Genomic DNA, 13304 nt, shown 5'->3' on the forward strand with positions numbered 1-13304 from the left:
AATAAGGGTCCATGTATCTGTGATGAGGCAAATGTGTAATTTGTTTCCTGCTTTGTGTTAAAGAAACTCTTTTTGCCATTGGTTTGATGTTAAATGAATTATAAACATTTTTCAAAATAAAGATAATATGTGAGAAAGACAAACACAGTTAATGCTAATTGGAGCTAAGGATTTAATTGAAAGTAATGAATTGCTGGCTTGAAACTGCTCAAAGACATCAGTCTATATTTATGCTTAGAGCCAGCAGTGCTCTTAATCCAAATTTATTCTGCTGTTTCTGTCAGACCTGTGTGCATTTTCCATTCTCCTCATGTAAGGCAAGTGGCATGTCTAGAGCCCACAGACCATTTTATAAATTTAGTGGTCACTGGTCAAGTGTAAGGAGGGTGATTAAAGAAGGAGATTTTTACAAGGTTTAATATTGTGCCCAGGAATCACCTTCTAGCAGTGAGAGAGAATTGGGCAACTCCTTGGTTGCCGTGAGGACTGTCCTTGCTAGGAGAGTGATGTCACCTGCGGGAGCTGGCAGGTGAGGTGGCACACAGGACCTTGCCGTGTGGTCCCTGGGCACAGGGCCAGGGCACTGCCCAGTACCACTGGGATGGTGAAACTGAATTTGGTACAGGCAGAAATCGGAGCAGGCATCTCTTGTAGGTGAGGCTCTGTAGTGGAGTTGTCACAGGCATGTGCTGTGATACCAAACAGGTGTTTCCTAGCCCTGTTAGTGAGCAAGAACGCTTACAGAGGCAGGAACACATAGAAAGCCTTTGTAATTGCAGAAGGCAGCTGCCGAGCCCCCAATGTGGGTACCTGGAGGGGAGCAAGCCTACAAAGAGGTTGCAATGAGGGCAAGAGAGGAACAGGTGAAGGCTGTGAAAGGGGGAAAAGTTTCTGCCTAATATGCAAAAGAGATTTTTGTGTAGTTCTGCTTGTATTGTAACTTCTCCTCGTGTTCTTATGTGGTGTTTTTGTTCTTGGTCTTCAATTTCATTCAAGTAAAGGAGGTATGATTTGATTTTCTCTTTTCTGAGGAAACTAAATTCTGTGAATTTTGCTGAAGATGGCTTCTAAGTTCTGGCAAGACAAACAAATTCATATGATCAAAGATGCTAACCTGACTGTTTCTGGCTGACAGATGCACTTTTATGGGAAATTTCAATATTTCAGGTTAATAGCTAGGCAATTCAGCATTTACAGATCTCCCTGATTACTCGGTATAATTTGTTCTCATTTATCTCACTGTAGTTTTGCATATTATTTCCTTTTGTATAATAATTATTAATATTAAAATAATAATTATTTTCTTTCTTTTCAGCACATTCTCCTAATTTGTTCCAACTTACCTTTATAGTGCAATAAGAAAGTCACTTTACTTGAATATAGACACTCTATTTTCCTAAGTGTATTTAGGCTTGACTTTTAAGGTTGAAAAAACCCTGTATAGTCATAATGCTTGTGTCCATTTCTGTTAGTTGGCGCTCACTGACAGAGTCCACCAGAAGATCTCAATCATGTTCTACTAAGGTGTAAATCTTTACAGTACTTCCTGTGCTCCTTCTGGGAAAAAGGAAGAAAGGGAGATGGGTGTCTGAGGGCAGAGGGGGAAGGCAGGGAAGAAAAGCAGGAAAAGAGAGTACAAGACCCAGCCAAAAACTTATTTTACACACAGGTAGAATAAACTTTCATATAAAGCACTGGAGCTTACTTGAGTGGTGCTGAAAGGAAACCATGGCACAGCAAGATGCTGGTGAGCCATGTGCCTGATGTTCTTTCACTGCGGCAGGCAGGAGCAGGGCTGAGGGGTGTGAGCTGCGAGGGGCTGTTTCTCAGGGCCATGGGCTCCAGCTCTTCATCCTGCATGGCTGTGGAGCTTTTGTTCATCCTTGCTTTCCACCCTCCCATCTTTCAACCACTAGTTCTCTTCAGTTTGTTAAGATATGCGCTGTTATGTAGTGGAAATTCATTACTATAATCAGTATATTGACAGATTTTTAAAGAATTTTTAAATTTACTTTCAAATAATCCACTCTTTTCTTTAAATTTTGTCCTTTGCCCAAAATATTCCTTACCAAAATAAAAAAATTTCTAAATTTCTGAATAATTTAATATACCAAGAGTTCTGGATAACGAATAGTGCAGATTTAGTGTCATGTTGAGTCAATGTAATTACAAGCTGTTCTGGCTAGTGTAATAAAAAATTGTTAAAGAACTGTTGCTAAAATGCTAAAGTTGAAAAATAGAAAAAGTCTAGAGCTTTAATATTTATGAGCAGATTCTCACAGGTCAGACTGGGGTCTTGCTCAGTGTTAATGCCCTACCAGTCTTAATGGTAGATGGTGATAAATCTCATTTGCTACTAAAACCTGAGACTACACTGAACATTTACTAAAATAAGGATTACAGTCTTGGTTGGGCCTTTCATAGGTAGAGTATTAAGCAAAGATACAGCTATAGAGGTGGAATTGTAATTTACAGAATGGTTTTAAATAGAAGAGGGAGGAATGGGACCACAGTTCTTTTGACCCCAGAAATTACCATTAGTTGTTTGCACACAAAATGTTGGTGCATTGTCTCAAAAAGTATCGACCACATTTTTTTTCCATGACACATGGGTGATGCAGCGAGTTAGAATAGAAGCCATGAATGTAAATTATGTTGTTAGGGAAGTAAGAAAACAGTTTGAGTTTATGAGAGAATGGTCAGCACAAGAAAGCCTGTGTGTGTCTGTTCCAGTCCAGGGCCAACTGTAGAACATGGTGATTTATACTCTCATGAATTTCCAAAGTTCCACTGTGCAATGTTTCTCTAAACTGACTAGATATAAGGATAAAGTATCTGTGTGTGTTTCTCTGAGTCTTTTACATGCTAAAACATCAGCTTAATTCCCAGTTGTAAATTAATCAAACTGTGAACTACAGCTTGCTCAACTATGAATGCTGTTGAAGTATCCTTTAAATAGGCAACCTGTATGAGGAATCCCAGGTGAAAACTTGAAACTGTATTTACTTTTTTTTTTTAATTAAAACTATTTTACTTTCTCTATTGTCTAAAAATAAAAACTTCCGCCCTTCTATTTGGTATCTATTTAGACTTTTAAATTTCAAGAGGATCTGAAAAATCTATGTGACTGCTTTGACTGTTTTGGGTGTTATACATTTTTAGTGATAGTTCTTAAAGTGATTTTTTTTTTTTTTTAACTTAAGGTTGTGATAATTTGAATGTTTCTTGACTTTCTTTCAGATGGAACAAAGTATGTTTTGTTTCCTGTAATACTTTAGATCCTCTCAAAATGTGTAAATATAATACTTTATTTAGATGAAAATTCAGAGTACATAGCTCATATGAGTGCACACTTCCCTGTTTTTGTGTTGTGGCATTTGACAAATGTAGACTTTACTGTCATCACATAAGCAATAACAATTGCTGGAAAAATATTTTCATTCATGGCTAGATTATTTGTCATCCCAAATTACTGACTTTCAGTCTCTTAGTATTGAATCTGCTTTGCTGCTTACCTTCTCAACTACATTACTGAATTATACCTAAATATGACATCCTAAGTTGTTCTCAGACTAATTTACTTTCTAAAATGTGTGCTTAGATAGAACAACAGCCTTCTGAAAAACTCAGTGTTTGTGATGATGATGGTCTCCTGTATGGGTGCTGCACCCTAAGCAGTTTTATCCCAGAAGATTTAGCTACACTGACATTCAAGAAACCCAACCAAACAACAAAAAAATCCCCTAAAACCCCCCAACAAACTGAAAAGAGCCTCATCCATGTTCAAGGTATCAAAAGTATACCTTCAATAATAATATATAGAAACGAAAAGTAATAGTGTCAACAGTTAGTGTCCCAACAGTGACTGAAATAGGCATTCATGAATGGGCTGCATGTCACAGCCAATATTGCTTTAAAACGTGGTTTCTCTTTTGTTAATGGCAAGATTCCTGTAGCTTAGTACCAGTTCTGTTCTAAGGTTAAAATGATGGAAGTACCCTTTTTGGAAAGAAAAAATAAAATGAAGGATATGCCAAATATAGTGATTTTTGCAATTTGGACTTGAGCACTGAAAAGCAGCAGAAGTTGGTTTTACTTAAGCTAGGTTTTGGTTGTTCATTTGTTTTTTTAACTTATCTCTAAACCCATTTCTTGGTATTTCTCAGTACCTCTTTAGACTGATTTGTTTGCATTTTCATAATTGGGTGCATGTGTAGTTCAAATTTACGGTTGTGAGCATTTTTTCACCTGTTTTGGAATTGCATGAATTGCATTTATTTCTTTGCTGTGAGTGATCTGGTAATCTGGTAACCACAGTTTGGTGGACTGCCTCAGAGTACACTTCTGTTTTTTCTTAAATATGTATTGTAAACACAATACAACTGCTCCTTCTCGGTGGAGAAAAGTGCCTGTTAAATATGCTTAAACTTATGGCTATAACTTAACGCTGACTGAAGGCTTTAAATTGTATCTAGAGAAAGAAACTTGCTTCTCTTGAGGTCAATGGGAATTTTACCACAGACTTCAATTGAAGGAGTTGCATATGCAGTGATGTATGCAAATTTATGTATTGTTTTGGAGTAGTTAATGGTGTAAAATGAAGATATATATAAAACATTTCATAATAAGTGTAGTTTTTCATTAAGGCAGAAAAGTTGCTTGTTTATAGCTGTATATTATTGGTATATGTTGACAAATACCAATATTATAAATACCCATATGTATAATGTAAATTATTCTCCCTTATCTGAAAGACAGTGTTTTGCATTCAGGCATCAGATTCAATTATAGTACTAAGATGAAGTCCCAAGAGAAGTCTTAAATGAGTTCTATTTTCATAACATACAACACAGTACATTTCTGATTCACCACACACCTCTCAATAATTCAGAGCAGTTGTCAGATGGAGTTCTAAGATCTTTATCTTCAGTTCAGAAAGCATAAATAATAATGGTTTATGTACTTTGTCCTCAAACTGTAACGATTCCATCACTTCTAAATTCTTATCTTCTATAATGTGAATACATGACCTGTGCTGTAAAGCACTCTTGGGTATTCCAAAGCTTTATTTGAGCTTAACTTTAGTATAAGACAATAGGGAAATTTGGTTTGCATTAATTTCTGTCAGTCGATGTCTGTTGCTTGCATATAGTGGTGATAAATTGGCATGAGGAGGAATACTTTCAAAAACTTAAGAGAAAATTTTAATGTTGAATTGAGTTTTCCTGTTTCAGGTAATTTTGGTGCATGAGCAAATAAACCTGCCATCAGTCTGGTCTTTGTATGTGTATAAAAATCACTGTGGCTTAGTTATATCAGCCATACAACACCTGAGGTGAATATGTAGTCCTCTCGACTTTGTGCTGAAATTGTTATCAAGTAATATAGTAAAGCATGTCATTAGAGGCAAATTTTATGTTTGTGTACTTTCTGTAGTACATTTGGCTAGAAAATTTGTACTGTGTGAGAAAGCAAGAAAATCAAAGCATGATTGTCTAATAGACCCATAGGCTTCAGAAGAAAAAGTGGTGAGATTTTATATCTTCACTTCAGTATGTAAGGAACATAAATTCTTAGTGGCTTGAAGAAATGTGCATCAAGCTATTGTATTGACATGTTAGCATTTTGCTATGGAAAATGAATCTAGTACTCCAAATTATGCATTTTGATTTGCTTCTTCATGCTATTTTTATATGAGTTAGCCAAGGATGGATTCAGCTGGGATGTGAGGATAAGGAAAGGATTGCAAGGAATTAGAATAACAGGTCTTTATTCTGGACATTAGGAATACAAAGTAAGAGAATAAATTAATTGTGAAGCACAGTGTCTATTCCCACATTTCGAGACATTTTAGTATTTTTATATATATTTCATGACACAATTATGTTATCAGAAAAACTATTTATTGATAATTGCAATTGACAGTTCTGCTTTCATATTCATATCATTTTCACATCTTACACTTCCTCTTGCCAAGAAGCCATAGTTCTATGGCAGTCAAAATGGAAACTGAGGATATAGTAAGGAAATATTACTGTGCACTGAACTTCCCCTTTCACCAAGAGATCTGCTGCTGACAACAGTGCTATCTTACATAGTTGCAGCAGCATAGAAAGGGTAGAAAAGCAGACAGATGGCTTTGATAGCCTAATGCTGACAATCCATTCCCTTATTGTAGGATCAGAAAGAACTGAAAGTTGTGGCCAGCAGAAACTCCTCTATTTCTACTATTTCTTAAAGCTCTGTTTACCATCCAATTCACAATTTTCATAATTGAAATACCACTTAGAGGTTCATGTGACTCCTTATAGCCACCATTCTCTTGATGTATCAGTCCTGCTCCTCCATGCTTTTTTTCTTGAAATGTCCTTGTAATGCCACTGCAGAGGTTTTGTAATTTTTTGTTTTTAAATTCTCCATATTGATTCAGAGCCCTGATTCAGCTCTGGTTATTCTCATGGATCAGTCTCAATGTGTGAATGTCTATTTTCTCTGCCTGTCAGAATTCATGGAGCTTCTGGAAGATGCTATTAATCACATGGTTTAGATTCAGGTAGTCCTGCAAGGAGCACACAGTTAGATTCAATCCTTATGGGTGGGTCCCTTCTGGTTTGAGACATCCTATGGTCTAAATTCTGGAGAATACATTGTTCTATAACATGCAACAGTATAGCAATCTTAAGGTGACAAACTTCAGTATACATTTAAAAAGTAATCAGTAACTCTTGTTACTAGATCTTGCTCTAAATTAGAGTTAGCCTATGACAATGATTAAAAGTATAAAAGTCATGATAAAGTGACTAAATTTTTTAACATCAGGCTGACCTATATTTAATATTATTCAAGGATGAAACAAAAGACATAGTCTCACTTAATTTACTCAAATCAATCCTTTTTGTCTCTTGCATGCAATTAAGCAAAATGTAATTACTAAATAAAAACTTTATTTTTTTTCATTTTTTAAGGGCATTTTGGTCAGGATGGCCATTTTGGATCATGTGAAAACAAGTACTGTGGTCTAGGGAGACACTGCGTTGTGAATGGGAAGACTGGCCAAGCCGAGTGTCTGTGCATGGAGCACTGCAAGCCCCATTACAAACCTGTGTGTGGGTCTGATGGAGAATTCTATGAAAACCACTGTGAAGTGCACAGAGCTGCCTGCCTGAAAAAGCAAAAGATCACTATTGTACACAGTGAAGATTGTTTCTTTAAAGGTAAGCATGGCTGAGCAATATCTGGAATATTGCTATCGGGTATGTGTTTTCAAGCTGTTCAATTAAATCTCTATAGCTTCTGCACCGAGTGTACAGTGAATAAATGACTTGAAATATTAATACAGTAAGTATTGCACTCCAGAGATACCTTATGGATTTTTTTTCCTATTGTTTACATTCAATGCTCTAGGCATTTAACCTGAATAAACCAGTTGTCTCTTAGAAACTAATCTATGGCAGCTTGCCTTAAAAATGTGGTTGCTGACCTCATTCATCTAAATGTACTTATATCCCAAAGCCTGAAGGATGTTAATCTTTGTTGCATGAAAAACAGAACTTAGGATTTCAGAGGAGTTTTGGAAGGTTGCAGGACCTGTGCTCATATTTGTTGTTAGAGTTGATAGACCAGCAGCTTGTTCACGGATAAATTGGTCTTTCTTGCTTTGTATTTGGATAATGAAAAGAATACTTGTATAGTCATCAAAGCATGCAAGATTAGTTACTTTTTAATCTTTTGAATGCTGAGATGCCAGCCTGAATTCTGAGAGCTACACCTTGTGCTAAGCATTTTGTGCTGACAATGTCAACAATTGCAACATGCCCTTTTTGTGTTATAATTTGAGCACACCTTGCGGGTTTCTGGAAGTCTGCCAGTGCAGACTGAATATTTGTGACTACTTTGACATATTTTGAGTTGTTTTTTTTTTACTTTGACATATTTTGAGTGTGTTTTTGAGTGTGTTAAAAAAAGGTGGATGGCTTTGGCGGGAGAGAAAAATTTTTTAATAAAGCCCTTGTTAATGGTCTTTTTAGTACTTCCTGAAAACATGATAAGCTCAGCAAGTTGATAAAAAAATGCTGAGGTACAGGTATCCATAGGTTAAACTGGGGGTGTGGAAATCTTCTAACAGGAATCCATATATAAGTAATAGCAAAAGTTTAACTTAATTCAAAACTAACTGTGGAGACTGGATAAAATTGATATATCATCCCAATATATAGGCCTTAAGTACATAGCATGTGTTCTGAGGTAGTGGAAAATAAAAATGGGATTTTAGGAGTATAACATATAGTCCTTGTAGGGAATGGTTTGTGCATTAACAACAAAATATGAATGCTTCAATCTCAACAATCACAATCTCTTTTTAAAAAAAAACTTTGATGATGCAGTATTGTGGTAGAAGAAATGATAGTAGAAAACCACTGAGGTGTTTAAATTTATGGGGATAATTTCAGTTCTTTAGTATGGCATACACAACAGAAATAATTTCAGAGCATGTGTGGGAAAAAATATAACATTGCCACATTTTTTCCCCTTAGAAAAAAAGAGATTTATTTATGAGACAGTACTTCAGGTAGAAATATAACCCAAATGTTGCCTGAAGTTTTGTTAGCTTGTCTTTGTTTTAAATTCACCACGCTTCTTTCACACTTGTTGTTGTGGACAATGATCTGAATGATCAGCTTTGAGCACCTAATTTAGATGCTGGATTCAAAAAGTTAAAAAGTAGGTTTTTCCTACTTACTGTCAATTACAGTCTTTAGGAAGTAACTGAGTGCCTTTTCCGAGATACCTTCTGAAAACTGTTATTTATCAAGCTACTCAACTTTTCTAATTTGGGCTATAACTACATGCCTAAAAATAATGTAGAATATTTAATTTTCCTTCTTCTTTCTCATCTTATGTTGATTTCAGTAGTGTTAAACATATGAGATGGGAACAGCTATTTTTCTTTATCTTATTTCATATATATGGGTCTTATTGATCTCTATGTTAACTTCACCCTTCATTGCATTAGCAGAGACCAGTGTTGTTAAAGCTTGGCTGCCTTTTGTGACTATCTTCCAACATCTCCTATATTTTGTAAATATCTTCCAACATTCACTATATCTATAAGGTAATGGAGGCAGAAGATGTCAAGCTATTTTTATAAGATTTCTTTCTTTTACAAAATATTTCTAAGCTAACCACTAGTAGATTGCCTTCAATAAAGCTGAAGGTTCTGCCGGTTACAGGTCAAAAATATTAAAAAGATAATAGGAAAAACCTCTCTAGAGTGCTCCTCCTTGATAGAGAAGGTGAACCCCATCACTACTGGTGGTGTCAGAAGGGCACTGCCGTGTGTCCTCTTTTTAGTTTAGCTGACATCCTCCAGCACAAGTGATCTCATTTCAAGGAGCTGCTGCTGAGACCATAAAAATTCAAAGAAGACCAGAAAACAAATCTTCTGAGTGCTTTGTTTAGGCTTTCACAAAATCCTTTAGAAGAGGCTAGGCTGAACTGGGGCGGAGTGCGAGGGGAATGAGTGCCTGCAAGATGCTGTTACATAATAGGATAGTCACTGTCAATGAGTATATTAAGACAGCAGTTAAAACTTTTAATTTCTGGTTCATTGCTAACCATTGATTTTCATTTCAAACTACTGTGTAGCTGCTTTTTGGGTGTTTTTTGGGGTTTTTTTTTGGTGTATTTTATCTCTAAGAAGGCAATACTTTGAGCTATTTTTGCTTCAAATCCTCATATTGGATTTTCTCTTCTCCACTTTTCAGGGGGAAATATTTCTTGATGCAGAAATTTTAAGTTTTAGGTTGGGTATGGAGCTCAAGATGAGAGAAGCTGAGAAAGACACTTTATTTAAAGAAGTAGGCTTACCAGAAAACACTAGTATTCTGTGTCTGGAGAACAAAATTTTAAAAGCTAATGTTCTATATATCCAATTAACATTATAATAGTAGCTAGGTAGCTATAATTATTTGAATAATACTTCTTGTAACCAAATGATTTATAGTTGATCTCAAACATCACGAGTTCTACTTAATGGTTTGAAAATTGCCCTTTTAAACACATGCTAAGTGGAACTTAAAGATTGCCTAAAACTAAAAGCGATCTTTCGCTTATATGTTTAAACTCCATTAAAATCACTGAAAAATGTGTGTCTTAGCTAAGCTGTGCATAGAACGCAGACAAAAAGCATCAAGGCCTTCACAGGGAGCAATTTCTGAAACATTTAATAAATACATTTTGAGGTAGTGAAAGCTGTGTCAAAGCTGTACTCTTCTGACATGCTGTTTTTTAAATTAAAACTTCAAATTCTGATGCATTACTTGCTTTATATTGTAGCTTATTTATTTCCAGATTCATTGGACTACTTCCTTTTTTCCTTTTTCCCTTTTCACTTTCTATCTTTATTTCTTCACACCAAATTATATCACACCTTTTTCTGAAATATGTGTGGAATACATGCAAAACTAATTGAAGTTGAAAGTTTTTCCTTGACGATTGAGATTGTTATGCTAATGTTACATTTTTCACATGGATCAAGATAATGGCCATACTAAATTAGAAATTACTTTTCCTCCACTCCTATAATTATTCCCTCAGTTACTTATTGGCATGTCATGATGTATCAGACACTGAACGATTTTTCCTACTGGCTTGGTTAGATGTTTAGATGAAAACTGTGACCCTGAGAGTTAGTCAATAAACTGTCTCAATTTCTTCTCATATAGATGTAAAAGGAATTCTACAGAGAAGCTAATTACTTATAATCCCCTTTTCTATGAATTTAAATTAGAAGTATTTTGTATACCTGTAGAGTCCTCTATTTCTCTCAGGTAAAGTCCAGTGTCCTGTAACTGGATGTTAGAGAATGAAAACTCTGCAATCACTTTCAGAGGAGCTCTCAAGCCTAAATAATCTAAAAAATGTAAAATATTTAAGATTATTTTAATAAAGCAAGAGAAATCTTTAGAAAATATTTTGTGATCTTGTAATCTAAGGAACTTTCTGATATTCATATCAAAGAAGGAAAAAAAGATAAAAGAGATGGTCAAGTGCTACAATGCTATGCTCAGTGATGGGAAGAAGAGGAAACATAAATGATGAACTAGAGGAAATGCTAATGACAAAATTCAAAGCTTGAAGCTAAGATTATTCATTAGATCTGATATTGACCATATCAGCTGGGATGTCTGATATGCGTTTCCTGTATGGTGGGTGAATAAGTAGTTTGTGAAGAGCATGAGCATGGGAGCATGCAGGGGGCAGGTGGCTTCTGCATGCTCTCTGCTGCCTGTGTCCTGAATGTTCTCAAGCCAGGCCCTTTGTGTTTCAGAGCAGCTTCTGCTGGGTGTAAGAAGAGCAATAGGAACATCTGACTCACAGTGTGTTTGGCACTATTGACCAGCCTCTCCCTGCCTCTTGCTAGCCCATACCTTTAACAAGCCCCAGAGGATGGGGATTCAAATGGCCTAGAATTATTTTGGTTGGTGTCACAGCCCTTATCTTTATTCTGTGAAGAGGCACTGTGAAATTAATGGCTTTTGTGCAGAACTTAGAAGTCTGGAAACATTTTTCTTCAGCTTCTATAAAGTTCAGTTGGACTCATGTGGGACAATGTACTGGGTTGGGAATGACATTCTAGGGACATCAGCCAAGCTTCAGTTATATTTTTGTGTGTTCACTTCTGTAACTCTGTTTTCCTAAACCCAGGCTAGTAAATATAAGTAAGAGATTAAAAACCTTCAATGACAAATTCATCTTGTATTTTCTATGCACTCTGAGCTTCTTGTAAATTTTGCATTGTCTTTATTTCCATACAGTGATACACTCGGTCATTAAGACAAATGGCAGTTTGCTTTGAATCTTCAGGAATGCAGCAAACACTCCTATATACTTTGAATTTTTTAGAATATTTGTAGAATAAAGTTTACTTCATATGTAAGCTTTTTACTTATAAGCAGCTTCTGTGACATCCTTATATTAACATTATTTTAATCTCTTATTTTTCTTTTTTTTGGTCTCATTTTCATTTGAGGAATATTTTAATCTGTTAAAAAGTCTGTGAGCTTCAGACTTACTATTATTACTAAAATATCTAGATATCTAAAGACATTTGCTTTTTTCCTGAGTGTTCCTGAAAGACAAAGTAGAAACATAGGTTGGAAAGTTTGTTCCCAAGACTAAGCTGTTCAGGACAGAGGATAAGATCTGACTATGAAACTGACTTTCAAAATACTTATTCAAAATAAGTAATAGGAAACTGGAAAAAGTTTCAGAAGACATTAGCAGGAATGACTGAATGACCGAAAGTATTAAATAGCTTAAAAAAGATGAAGGCATATTACAAAATCATCAGGGAATCCTAAGAGTGGATGTGAATAGGCTGCCTTGTATTCCAAGAAAAGAAATGAAAATTATGAAATAAGAAAGCAGGAACAAATTCAGCGCAATCTTTTGTGTTTGACATACAGCAGATCCTGTGAGTAAAAGCTACATAGGATTTCAGCAGCAGACTGTAAATACTAGGGGAAAGCCTATAGGCTTTCTTTTGTTTTAAAGAGGGCTGGGGGAATTAGTTAAAGTGAGCTTTAATCCCACAGAAAAGATCTAGGATGCCTATCTAGCCTCTACAGTGACTTCCACAGGATTAGTTAAAAGATATACTTTTATTTTTTTTTTCTGTTTGATTGTGCCCTAGGTGATCTTAGATTGGTTCTTAAAATATTGGCACATTAATTTAGAAGCACTGGCATTTATTTAATCTTGCCTGATGTTCATATACTTCAAAAGCAAGCATATAAGTCTGTCATTTTACCAGTTTCACTTCTAGAAATATTTAATCTTGCCTTTTTATATAAATCTTAAACACATTATTTAAGTTTGATCATTAGCCATCTTGCAAAAGAAATTAGGGTATGTTAATCTGCATATCAGTCCAGTGTTTTCATTGCAAAAGAACTTTTTTCTAAGATGTATTTACTTTTTTGCTTTGGCTATCAGTTGGCTTCTCTGTTGAAATTCTCAAAAACATCATTATTACACTCTTTCTAAAAGCCTGAATTTCTACATATAATATCACCCTTAAGGTTGCTGCCAATAAAGTGTCAAGCTTCAGTTATCACTCCAGAAGTATGTTCAACACAAGCTGTATTGTGAAAAGAAATCTGAAAAAATCTTTCAGAACTCAGAGTTTCTGCTTGATCTTAAAACATTTGATAATGCATAGGAATTATTAAATATAGATTACTAATCCATATATCTTCTATATATCTTCCCTTTAGTGCAACACTTAAGAAATTAATATTAAA

At 35.3% G+C, this 13304-nt stretch overlaps 1 protein-coding gene across 5 annotated transcripts in view; it reads left to right on the top strand.

Moving 5' to 3' along the window:
* Positions 1-13304, top strand: part of FSTL5 (follistatin like 5) — a 375292-nt gene that overhangs the window by 182028 nt on the left and 179960 nt on the right. For all 5 annotated transcript variants that reach the window (XM_085578843.1, XM_085578845.1, XM_077782912.2 and 2 more), the window contains one exon: positions 6966-7214. In XM_085578843.1, coding sequence (XP_085434969.1) covers positions 6966-7214 — 249 coding nt within the window. The remainder of the gene's footprint in view (positions 1-6965; positions 7215-13304) is intronic.

This window comes from Lonchura striata, chromosome 4, assembly GCF_050655825.1.
Source record: "Lonchura striata isolate lonStrDom1 chromosome 4, ASM5065582v1, whole genome shotgun sequence".
Lineage (NCBI taxonomy): Eukaryota > Metazoa > Chordata > Aves > Passeriformes > Estrildidae > Lonchura > Lonchura striata.